The 12,961-nt window shown below is 41.4% G+C and overlaps 1 protein-coding gene across 7 annotated transcripts in view; it reads left to right on the top strand.

Moving 5' to 3' along the window:
• The first annotated feature begins 10 nt into the window (after nt 1–10).
• The window catches only part of LOC119143002 (heat shock transcription factor 2 binding protein), a 34,543-nt gene continuing 21,592 nt past the window's right edge, over nt 11–12,961 (top strand). For all 7 annotated transcript variants that reach the window (XR_005102541.1, XR_005102542.1, XR_005102539.1 and 4 more), the window contains exons 1-4: nt 11–90; nt 2,423–2,573; nt 7,313–7,416; nt 11,709–11,858. Coding sequence is in view for 2 of the 7 variants with exons in the window: in XM_037376699.1 (XP_037232596.1) it covers nt 55–90; nt 2,423–2,573; nt 7,313–7,416; nt 11,709–11,858 (441 nt within the window). In the remaining 5 variants the exon portion in view is untranslated. The remainder of the gene's footprint in view (nt 91–2,422; nt 2,574–7,312; nt 7,417–11,708; nt 11,859–12,961) is intronic.

The following is a 12,961-nucleotide window of genomic DNA, read 5'->3' as shown; positions in this document are numbered from 1 at the left end:
GCGGGCCCTTCCCGCCCGCGCTCCCTCTCGAGGCTGGCGGGGGCTGGGGGCGCCATGAGGCGCCACGCCGGCCTCGCAGGCGACGCGCAGGTAGCGTGGGCGGCCCTGGCCGGCCGCGGGTCGGCGTGTGGGGACCCCGCCGCGGCGGGTCGGTCCCCGGCGGAGGAGAAGGAGGGCAAGCGGGGCCTGTGTGGTGGTCGGCGCTGGCCGCTGGGCCTCGTGGGGCCCTGAGGAGGCGCTGGCGGGGCCTGCGCAGTGGAGCTCCGCGGGGGACGGGGCGTGTCGGGCAGGGCTGGCGGTGGGGACGTGGCCGTGCGAGGGGCGCAGGAGCTCGGCCCCAGGGCCTCGTTGTCCGGGGCTGTGGTGACAGCTCCGGTGTGCTCCTGCCTGCAGTGTTGGCTCATAAGGCGCCTGTGGGCGAGGGCGAGGGACCCTCACCCTTGTGAGCAGGGAGCATGGTGGAACTGTGTAGAGGAGTGCAGGGGACACCGGGGGCTGGGAAGCGGAGGAAGGGCTGGTGGTGATTCTCTGCTGGGTGTTCTTCACCGGCTGGTGTCTGCCCTGTTCAGCCCCTGTCAGGCAGGGAATGGGGATTTGAATCGTGCAGGTTGTGAGGTAAGGTGCATAACCAAAGAACTTGACTGTGGTGCAAGAGGTCTGTGAGGACCAAAGTCACATTTCCTACATCCAGTCACTTGCAATTTCTGTAAGGGGCTGGACAGAAAGCTACTATTCACCGTTGTCTGTATTTGCTTTTAACATACTCTTGTAGTGGGCGGGAGGTGTTGAGTAGCTACTTCAGCTGAGAAAATAAAACTTGTCTGTTGGAGCTGCAGTATTCCAAAGATCTGTGTTCACAGTGGGAACTACAAATGAGAATTTTCTCCCCGTTGTGTATTTCATAGTTCAATCCCAGTACTACAGTACTGTATTTGAATTGAGCTTCTGCTACTGAATAGAGCTATTTTTATGCCTGTACCAAATTATGCTCCATGATTTTGAGCAGTACTGGGTTGTCTCTCGGTCCTTTCTGTTTGCTGACCTGCAGATGGTATTCTTCTAGAAGCCTTTTGCCTCGCCTTTATTCCATACTTCTTGAGACCTGAATGAATTGTATTTTTCTTGAATCATGTAATGTGGTGGTACTTGGCCATGCAAACTTTGTCATAAGTACTTCCTAAATGCAGCTTAGAGCATACAACTCAAGTTAAAAGCAAAATCTTTCTTCCATACCTTTATTGCAGCTCTGATGCCTCTGAACCAGGAAAGTTGGAATTGGCCTGTTCTGTCTCGTCCCTACAACTAGTGTGGGTTTGAATAAGATCTGGAAAAGAAACAGAGTAGGAAGCAAAACTGAGAGGAGATGTTTAACCTTGAGAAGTAGGGAAGCAGAAAGAGAGAATTGTTGAAAAGGATAGAAATGCCAGAACAGCATTGCCTGTACCAGCAGTAATGACTTCCATTTGTCTTGGGCAGCTGGATTTGACTTTGGGGTTAGCATGTTTTGTATTTTGAAGAGATAGGTACTGTGTAACACAAGAGACTTCTTCCATATGGAACAAGGTGTAATACATAAAGGATCTTATTTTTTTTCTGCACAATTTTCAATGCAGTGCAAAACAGTGCTGAGATATGTTATAATTCTGCTTTGTGAAAAGCATATTAGATGATTAATGTTTTAGGCGAAGGTTGTTAAACCTTTATGTCTGTGTGTATATGGTGACCTTTTTAAGGTATAGCAGTGTGCGCATGTACATACTTGAGAAATTGGAGTTAGGAGATTTTTGGCAAATTTCTCTATAATTTTAAAATTAATGTACATTCTCTTGGACTGTGGAATTAAAGTTATTTTATGCCAACAGCTTGGCAGAAGAGTCAACTAATGAACATTTTTTGTCTTAACTCAGGATTAAATTGCTTTTAAGTGGTATGGGATTGCAAATAGTTGCAAACATTAATTCCTTTGAAAAAATAGTTTCATCTAAAAGAGCTGTTGTAGTTTAGTAAGGTGACTGAGGATGTTGCAAATACATGAGTTAATTAAAAACTGAGCTATTGTATCCTTTACAACAGTCTTGAAGCAGTAGCTTGGCATATACATAGCTGCTCGCATTTTAAAATGTGAATGTTAATTTTTACAACATTCTGAGATACATTGCACATATTTTCGGTGAAGAAACAGATGCAGAGAGGTAGTATGATCTGCTTTAGGCAAAAATTAGATTACAGTCAGAGTCTATCTTGGAGACTTCTGAGTTTAGTTACTACTGAATAGTTCTCTTTTAAAAAGGCCATGAATTTCTGAAATGATGTAATACAAAGGAATATTTTTGTCTGAGAGAAGAGATTCAAGCAGAAAAGCATTGTAAGGCTGTAACAGTGGCTTTGCTTGGTTGTTGGTTTGTTTGTTTTTTAATTTCAGAAGGCTGAGACCAAAGAGGAGTTTGTTAAAGTTAGAAGGAGGGATTTGGAAAGGCTGACAACTGAGGTTATGCAATTGCGGGATTTCTTACCGAAAATAGTAAATGAGGATATCCTGGGGACGTTCCAGAAACTGGAAGCTATTGAATCAAGTGAGTAGTACTTTATTACAAGCTCTTAAAGTTTCTGCCAACAACTGTAGAGTTTGTGGAGGTATTCCATATTAAAGTATGATGTCCAGTGACTGCTTCAGTAAATTAATGTGTTTGTAATGAGGAAAATTACAAACTGCCAAAGAAATAATCAGACATGTCAAATTAATCTTTAAAAATATTTTACTGTGGATAAAAATATATTTAGTTCAGGCAATAAGGGAAGCTGTATCAGGAAAAAAGTGATTCCTCTTTGAGAAAAGACAAAACCATTCTGTTTTTTCAAAATGTCACTTTAGATGTACAGCAAAAAAACATGGTGAATAGCTGTGGATAAAAAGTTAGATTTGAAAGAAGAGGTAATATCATTGTATTTAGCCTGTCTTGGTTTGTAGCTTGTATGCTTTTATTGCCATAAATATTTCAGAATAATAATAAAAAAAAGAGCTGAAGGCTCTCTGTTATAAAGGTCTTTTTACTGCTCTCCCCTGTTTTTCAGTCTTACGATTCTCCATGCCTTATTTTTACAACAACTGTACCACTCCCAACATGCCATTAGGACCAAATCTGAGTCAGCTCCATCCCTAGCCTGTAGCTTACATGCAGCACTACAATTAATCTGTTCTACTAGGAACTGGTTTCATCTGAAAAGACATGAGACAAGCACTGAGACAGATTCTAGAGTATCTCTTCTAGAATATCAAGTGATTAACTGCAAACTGATTTGCAACAGCTAGCTAAGAAAGGGTAAGAGCTTCAAGGTCTGTCTCCGATATTGGGGCAGAGCTTCCAGCTGCCTCAGTGAACCACTCTTTGGAAAGATGCCATCAAATCCTAACAGATGAGAAGACTGTACCACCACCTCTCCTGCTGCCAGGTGAGATGTCATCTCTGTACAAGAAGTCATTGACGTGGGATCTGGAAATGTTTTCTTTATGCTATTGCAAGGCATCAAGGACTGTTTCCAGTTGCATTAAGTGTTCAGGATCCTCAAGTAGTCAGATCCTTCTTTTGCCTGCTTTTGTCAGTGCTCAGCCTCAGGATTTCTCTCAATGATCCTTACTACGCTCCTTGTGCCAGACATCAAGAAGGTGCTGTCAGGGCCTTTCACCAGCAGGTTCATGGCATCAACATGGGGATTGTAAGACTTCCCTTCCAATGTTCTACTAGCTGGTCAGCATTCTCTGGGTCCTTTGGAGGGCTACCTGAAGCTGAGTCAGTCTTTGAACTCTCTTGAGTATATCCTTGCAGTGGAGATTTCTCTTGCAGTTAATGAGGTCATCTGAATATTTATTCAGGCTCCTGCCATTGTTTGCCCCAACACCACAGACAAATCAAGTGGTGATGTTTTGCTGCTCCCATCTGCTCCTACCTTTGCAGCATGCAATAAGGCAGACTGTGATGAGGCCTTGGAGCATACAGTTCACAAAAGGTTGGACATCACAGGGATGCAAGCAGACTTCAGTCTCAAAATGGTGAGCTCTCTGCTGCTGTTCATAAAATACAGTCTCTTAGTGTTGGCCTGTGAAACTTCGAGGAGTCCTGGCAGCTACTAGAGATGTTTTTTTGACATTGTTCTTACAGAAGCCTAATGAGCGATTTGTACATCTCTAGACATTGATCAGCTATTGCAGTTTCCTAAGTATTGTAAACGTGAAGTGGTTAGCAGGTTCTCGTGCTCCTCAAGCAGTTCAGTTTACAGTCCAAGGCATTCAACAGCTCTGGCCCATTCAGTTGTGAGACTGATGGAGTCTCAAATAACTTTGAGAATTGTGTGTTTCACTTGGTTATCCTATTGATGTAGATATGTATTTGCTGTGGGGGCATCCCATCTGAGCTAGCAATGCAGCCAACACCTACATTTTGGGCTGGTGCCAGGGTCTTCACTAAGGCGTTTGCCAGGGTAATTGTTCATTTCAAAAAGAAAGGTCTCTTTTGTTCTTTCTGCCCTTCTTAGGAGGAGCATTTGACTCCAGGAATCGTAGAAAAATAGCTAAAACATTTTTTTTGTATTATTCTGTGTATGTTTGGTGGAACGCTGTCCACTGTTGAAATGTTAAGAATTGCATTTGACATTGATCTAGCATTTAGATCAGTAGAATTGGAATTCCAACACTTGTTGGCATTCATCGTAACTGTACTCAGTTCTCCACCTCCCAGAGTTTTGAGATGAGATCTCTGGTCCAGAAAATCTCCTGATGTGACCTGTAGCATTGATGAGAATGAGTCCACCTCACGCCTGAAACGTGGGCCTCCTTTTGTTGTGCCCAATGCCTTGTTCTGGTTTTGAGTCTGCTGTGTATCTCGGGAGCCAATGCCACTTCCCAGAGTGTTGTATCGCTGCAGTGGTAAAGTTAAGTATTTCTTATTTGTATAAGGATGCTATCTCATATTTTTTCGCTCATCCAAGTTGATAGTGAAAACTGCTTCTTCACTTGGAGGTAGACAATTTGAGCCTCAAGATTTTAGTGTCGAGAGCGAAGGAGCTTCTTACCAGGGGCTGGGACTTGAAGCCAGTGGGAGAACCTGTCAGACTTCCCTGTATGCTGCTCAGGACCACGGTGCGCAGCACTGAGCAGCACAGCTGTGGTCTTTGGTGTCAGCAAAACGTCTGCTGCTCATTCTGATGCTATGTGTCAAGAGGCTGTCAAATGTCAGAACTGGTGCATGCAACCTTGAACTCTCTTCAGAGCAAAGGCATGCACAGCTGGGAGAGGTGACTGTGGGTGCAAAAGGGGGAGTTTCCATGAATGAGGCACAGCCAGAAGTAGGTCTCTCTTCAGCAGCTTCCAGTACTACTTCCCACCCCCCAACCCCCCCAACATAAAACATTGTGACATTGTGATGCCCTAGAGGAGGTTGACACATCCTCCTTTTATCTGGAGGACTTAAAAAAAAATATTACAGGTTAACTGTGTTAACACTCAGTTAGTATTATTCCCCTTCTTCTGGCTCAGTTTTGGTTCCTGGACCTTTGAAGTCTGCCAGTGAAGGATGTTGTATCTCTGTGTGTCCACTGTATATGCTAATGTTGGATTCGGGGCGGATCCATCCTCTCAAAGGCTGGAAGGGATTCTTCTCATTCAGGACAGCTTGTTTCCTTGCAGTGAGAGAGATTTTCATTGTATGTACTTACCTGGCAAGGATAAGGAGGTTCTTGGTCTGCTGTTGATAAGCAAAGCATACACTACTCATGCTCAAGATGTTTTTCTGTTGAGTACTTAAGATCACAGACAGATAGTGGAAGGTGCATGGGACTGAAATTTCTTTACATGAGGGAAGGAAAGGAAGTTTCTTACCACTGATCAGAGTTATTCCTCAAAACCTCAATGAATCCATCTCTCTTAATCCTTTTTCTTTGGATTGCAGGTTAAAAAGAACTGAATGCTTAGAGAGCATGCCCTGGCATGTACATGTCTCCTAGGAGTGCACCTTTGCCTTGTCGCCTTGGTTTCTGTTGAAAAGTCTTAGTGTTGATGGCTTAGAATCACACAAGGGCTAGGTGGAAATATGTTCCACCTCTTTAGACAAGCTGTTTGTGTTTGTGGCTAGATTATTTTTTTTTTTAAATACCTGTTACTCAAAGCAATGTCTAGATATTTGATATTATAACATTTTGTCAATTAGGACAGAAACAGAAATAAATATCTTTCAAAATAACGTAGAATTACCAAATAAAATGCCAGAACTCAAGCTCTTTGGATAATAGGGGCTGGTTTTTTAAACTGTTATCTTTTTATCATTGAATTTTATATGCCTTTTGGTAAATGCATTCAAAAATACTGACCACATGTAAGGGGAAGTATTTGAAGTCTGTTAAGCCACTGACTGTACTCTCATGATGAAGCGTATGGTGCTCAAAGTGGGGTGTAACTTGTTTTTTAAGCTAAGCAAAATTACAGTGGACGCTGTTTGGACATTACTGTTTGGAATTACTTAAATGTGTTTCTTTTTTTCAGTATAAATACCAAGCATCCAGAACCATAGTTTATAAAGTAAAATACAATACACAACAATTGTTAAAAATATCCTTCAAAGTCAATTTTTTTGAAACAGACATTATGGTAGTGAAATGTAATTCTTTTAGCTTGATTTCCACTTACTAAAATAAAGTGTCTAAATTGGGATATATTTCTCAAAACATCAGAGATAATTTTTTAAAGGTAATTGTAAAATTTGCTTGTCGCTGACTGTTTAAATAGTTCATAATGTTTTACAATGCTTCATTAATTTAAAATGCTTGGAGTAGTTGCATTTCATTCTTGCTAATCATACAATTTGTACATTGTATATTGAAACACTCAGTCTTGACTGATCTTGGTGTTCTTTTTCTTAGATTTTTCACTATACTTACAGAATTTCAAACACACTACACATGAAAACCATCATGAAAACAAACAAAAAAAAGTAGAAAATTGAGTAAATTTATAAAAATTCCTGAGGGTCCAGAGCTTAGTTCCAGAATAGTATTATATCGGCACACAGTATTTAACAGCTAGATGTGATACTTTCTGTCTTTCCCTGTTACAAATCAGAAACATCATGTTCGTTTAGTTTTCTGTAGAACTGTAGAAATGCGGCAAATTGCGAGATACCAGTTTAGCCACGAGGAGGTGATCTAACACAAGCAAATAGTTAAAGCACCTCATTAAAGTTGCACTTGGTGGATTCTTTTTCCTTTAGTGCAAGCCCGTGGGTCGTAACTTACTACTTTGTTTACCTGATTTATCCTATCACAGCCATGGAGAAAAAGGAGGAGGAAATAGAGCAGCTGAAAATGGATTGTGAACACTTCAGAGCCCGTCTGGAAACAGCCCAGGCAGATTGCATGAGAGAGAAGGAGGTAGATTTGCTGTCAGAGTATTGGTGTATATATGTACTTGCGCTTTAAGAACAAAAGCAGTAATGATCAGTTTCTCATGTTCACATCACGAAATACATCCTCAGCCTGAGAAACAATCTGGGATTTCTATTCATACAGTCACATGGTGGGTAAATCACTTGCCTATAAGTTCATAACTGATGGGGTTTTGCCCTTGATATTTCTGGAGCAAAAGAGTCAATATTATGATTAAACAGAATATGATGCAGTACCAAGAAGTATTCAGTGTGTACAAACAGAGGTACCAAATGACAGTGGGTCTCCCACTTAGGTACATAACTCTTGCATAACTGTACAGATCTTTATTAACTTCCATACTGTATGAGGTGCAGTTGTATGGGGTTGCATTACGGGCTTCTTGGCAGGGTTGGTTTTAGCGTGTGTAAAGTTAAAAATGAACCATTAGCATTTTGTTTATATTAACATGTTCAAGTAAAACATTGGATGTTTGGGAAGATTGTGGTGTAACTGGCATCAGAAGGTTCTCTGCAGAATCAGGTATTTTGAATTTAATGTAATTATAATGTATTTTCAAAGAGGACAATGGAAAATAATGTACAGAATGAAACTGATCTCCCTTTTGGCGTGCTCTAAGCTGTGTACCTTTGTTTAATTTTAATAGTCTTTCTCAGTGCACCTGTTGATTCAATTGCCATGTACAGCTGTGAGTCAAAGAACACTTACAGGGCTCCTTTTGCTCTGTCAATATTGTATTTAGTGATTATGAGAGGGGAGGTTCTTGACAATGAAGGAATAGCAAAGGCCATGACTTCTCAGACTGTGGGTCTTCTATGAAGTTATTGGGGTTCAAATAGGACCACACAGTCTAGCGCAGGGGTCCTCAAACTTTTTAAACAGGGGGCCGTCACGCGGATGCAGTGGCAGGCAGTCATCTGCAGCTGCTTGGTTTCCCCCCCCAACCCCTGGCGGGGCGGGGGGGGTCTGTAAATACGGGGGGCTGGATTGAGGACCCTGGGGGGCCATATCCAGTCCACGGGTCGTAGTTTGAGGACCCCTGGTCTAGCAGCTTAATTTCTGAGAGGTGTGAGAATCGGTTGTGATTATTTGCTGCAAAAGTTCATTCCCTTGGAGCTGATCGCTGTCTTCAGTAGGCAGCAGAAGCTCACTTTGTTGGGGTTCTAGAGTTAGTATCTGCTGGCCTTGGGATTGCACAGAGAGATGAATCTACAGAAACTATTTCATTTATTAAAGGGAATAAATTAAGAGTTCAGACATGCAGTTTTAGGGCATATCTGCATGGACAAGTCATTCTGGAATGAAGTCTGGTATGAACATGAAGTGTGATGACATAGTTGTCTTCTGAATATTCCCTACTTCAAAATAAGTGTCTTCTGTGATACCTATTGCCAAACTGCAATAGCTATGTGGTTAGTTTCGCTGTGCACCCAGGCGTTTGGTTGTATAAGCATCTAGATAAAATCTCTGTAAGATTTAGTGTTGCTGCTTTAGATATTAATAAAGTGGGTCCCATCCTTTATTCTTGTTAATATTACAAAATAAATGGCAGGTGGTTTAGGTTTGTGATTTCTTTTGGGTGGAAGTTTTACTTAAAGCATGGATAGTTTACTAAAAGTAGTTATCTTGGTGTTCCTGATCAAAGGTGTTCTCTTTGTATCATTGCTGTTGTGCAGCGTACACTGGTTGTCTAAATGGCTTCTGTTATGCCACAAAGGTATATTTGTCTGAGTGGATTGTGCATATGTTTGTTGTGAAATTGTTTAGCTCTTCAGGGTAAAAGAAAATGGTGTACATACATATATGTGTAATTTTTGTTCCCGTTAATCACTCTGCATGGTGTTGTTCATTTGGTTACTATTCTGGTATGGGCAGCCTTGTGTATAGTTTCTGAATTATTTACTACATATTCATTTTCTGAAGGAAAAGGGAACGATTCACTGAAACAAACATAAAATAAATGCATTTTCTGGTTGAGCAGTGCCCTTTTCTTAGGGGATCACAAATCAACATGCGTTCCAACATTTCTGTGCAGTGCTGTATTACTGATTAGGGAATTGCTGTGCTTTCTGAACCTGAGCAAAACTTGAAGTGCACGTTATTCTTGGCTAATGTTGTCTTTGTCTTCTCATAGTTCTGTACTTAAGCACTGCTGTATTCTTGTGCCTTGACCCTTTCCTGAAGATGGTGGTGTTGCGTAGCACAGCGATTGCTTCATGATGTGAACTCTCAGGAGTGTTGCTTCCAGCTAGGTTATTTGCTTTTGAAGGCTCAGTTTATTTTCCTGGCTCTTGAATGTACTGTTTTGTTTTTCTTGCTTCGTACCTTTGTTCTGATGTTGCTTTTGATCTATTAAAAAATTCTGGCATTTCTTGTGCTGGCTTTGCATCCTTGTTGGGGGATCTAGCTTTGGTGTGACAGAGTTTTGTATCTTACTATGCAGTATTGGCATCAAAATGCAAAGAAAATGTCATAGGAAAATGTGTATTTTAATACAAGGACAGTGTGGTAAAGAAAGACAGGGACAATGTAGGGGTCAGACAGAAAGATGCCTGTGAACATTTTGTTGATGCACATGTTGGCAGAAAAGCTGATAGGTCTGGCAGTGAGCTATGTAAAAGAGAAAATTTGGCTAACTTGCTTAAAAATGATTGAAGTATTAAGAAATAAGAGACTTTTCTTGGGACTTCTATTCATAGGGAATCAGCAGCAAATGTCAGTCTTTTGTCTGTATTAAACTATAAGGTGAAAGACACTCCAGAGAGTAAATATGCACAGAAATCTGCTTGATAAATTTAATTTGAACTTTACAAATTCTAGCCTGTGTGTTCCATTAGCAGCATGATAAAGCAATGCAAATCAGGCTGTCAGATGTGATCCAGGAGGCTAGGTAAGTAATTGATGACAGAGTACAAGCAGCTTTGTACTGGTTGATATCATGTTAACGTAAATTTTCAGATAAGTTTGTGTCTCTGTTCTTTCCAAACCCTCAACACAAACCATTGAGGTGAACCCCAAAAATGACAAGGTGTTTATTTAAAAATCTTGATGGCAATACATGATTGGAAGTTTTGTTCTGTTTACTTGCTTTTAGAATTGACATGGAAAAGATTCCTTCTCATTTCCACATACTTCATCCTCATAGCTAAGTACCCAGGGGAGGCTGGGCTGTGGAGGGCACTTTTAGTAGTGAATCTGAAACCCCCATGCCCACAAAAATGGGCAGAGTAAGATCCTTCTGTTCTTTTTACATTGTGATCTGTGATTCTCTCATGTTCTCTTTTAATACTTGAGTTAGCATAATTTTTCTTGACTGGCCTTTAGCTTTTCCTGCAGCACTGTCTAATTCCACCCCACTCAGAGTTAGCAGGGAGCCCCGACCCACGCGGAGAGACCACAGGCTGTGGTGTCTCTGCCTTGATCTCACTGTCTGCACTAGCTCTAAGCTGAGAAGTGCAGCAGCTTCGCTACCCCTGTGGCAATTGGTAGGAAGCCAGCGAGGCCTAGAATCATACCTAATCTCACGATAGTCTTCTGGCCAACTTCCCATGTGATTGGAAAAAAGTACGGGTGAATTGAAATAGTGTCCTGGTCATGATGGATTGCTCTGTTCTCTCATGCTTTGTGGCAAGGATCACTGAGCAGCTCACTCAAGTGATGGATACGTAATGGTGCCTGGGCTTTCTTGGTATGAAAGGCCCTCCAAACTTCAAACTTTAGCTGTGTTTTTCCAGGGACTCTGTTTTACTTTGCCACTGGTGATCAGGAATGTGCCAATAGAAAAAAGCTGAAAGAGACAATGGTATTTATCCTAGATATCCAGCAACTCTACCATGCTGGTGAAGGCAGAAGTCTGTCTGGAAAAACAGAATGACCCTTCCTTTCTGTAAGATGTTTCCAGTATCTTTTGTAAGGTGTCTGGAAAGGCTGACCTCTGATACTGAAATCCCTTGTCTCTCAAAGAGACACATAGCTGTTTGCTTAGGAGAAGTAGACTCCCCTATCAGACTTCTCTAGGTGCCATTCAGTCTCGGTGGCTCACGTGGTCTGACCTTGTGGACAGGCTTCTGGTTACTGTCAGCCTCCACAACATACCTTGTCTCCTGAGCTACATTTAAGTAGTATGTATCTGCAACTGCTCTGAGTTTGTGACCCCACCCCACCCCTTCCCTCCATTTTATACGTGGCTGTGATGTTGTTTCTTGTTCTGCCCCTTAGCCTAGAAACTTGCTTTGGCTAATTCAACGTGCAACCAACATTTCCTTATGCTATTTCAGGAGAAACTAGACCTCCGCCAGCAGCTGAATGAGGCCAAGCAACAGCTTCTGCAGCAAGCAGAGTATTGCACAGAAATGGGTGCAGCTGTGTGCACGTTGTTGTGGGGTGTATCTGGCAATGAGGAAGCTGTTAAAACCATTCTAGGAGGAGTAAGTATGGCAGGTGAATACTTCCTGGTGGTAATTCTGTTAGGCCTTTAAAATAAGGACCTTGCTCTGTAACACGCTTTAAGGATATATTTCAGAACTGACTGGACAGCAGAAATGTTTTCTGAATTGTGTATTCTTTGGGAACCATCCGTTCTCAGTTAAGAAGTGCTGGAACTATAAAGTGTTACAAAGAAGGTTGGGAATAAATGCAGTTAAGTAATTCTTATGTTACCAAACAAGGAATATCAGTTTTCCACCACACACAGTTGAACTGGAAGCAAGGCTACAGCTAGCACAATGTAAATGTCTTTAAAAGTCAACAGAAGAAGAAAATAATTCTTGGGCATGTGCACCAGTTCCCATGCCTGTAGAGAGCTTGGAGGAGCTATTTGTATGGAAGGAAGACAGATTCATCAATTCTCAACTTCTTTAAATCTCTGTGCTAGCATAATACTTGTATGACTCTTGGAAATTTAGACAGCCTAGCTGCTAGTGAATCTTATTAAATTTTCAGTGTTAAATGTGGACAGGTAGCTTATTTGAAACAAAACAACAACAGTTAACAGTAATACTACAACTAACACAGTTTCACTGCCAAGTGCAGCTGATGGAATTAGGAGGGAACAGAGGAACAGGCCTGATAAAAACAGGATTTTCAGTGTTGTCACAGCCAACATGAGAGGGAATTGTATTTAATCTGAGTGAACGATGCCATGGTTTCTTCTGTCTTGATTTTTCAGCAGCATGATGAACAGCTGAGTGAATAGGATTAGTTCATTACAGTAAGTGGTAAACTAGTGTGTGTGTAAGAGGTTTTCCAGTTTGGGTGCACCAAAATACAATTATAACTTTATATTGGAGATTAGAAAGCTTTACAGTGATGCCTTTTGCTGACAACTGATGATTCAAGATCCAAGCAGCAGCAGTTACTAAGGAAACAAAAACCTGTAAAAACACTGTATTAAGCAGTTAAAAAAAAGGGGGGGGGGGGAGCAGGTGGGTACCACAAAGCTCCCACATATAGCAACAAAACCAGTATTAAATTCCATTCTGTATTTTCAGAACAGTTTATAACTGTAAGAGTCAACAATATTTAGTGACTA

Source organism: Falco rusticolus, chromosome 2 (genome assembly GCF_015220075.1).
Source record: "Falco rusticolus isolate bFalRus1 chromosome 2, bFalRus1.pri, whole genome shotgun sequence".
Lineage (NCBI taxonomy): Eukaryota > Metazoa > Chordata > Aves > Falconiformes > Falconidae > Falco > Falco rusticolus.
This window is presented reverse-complemented; position numbering and strand designations above follow the sequence as displayed.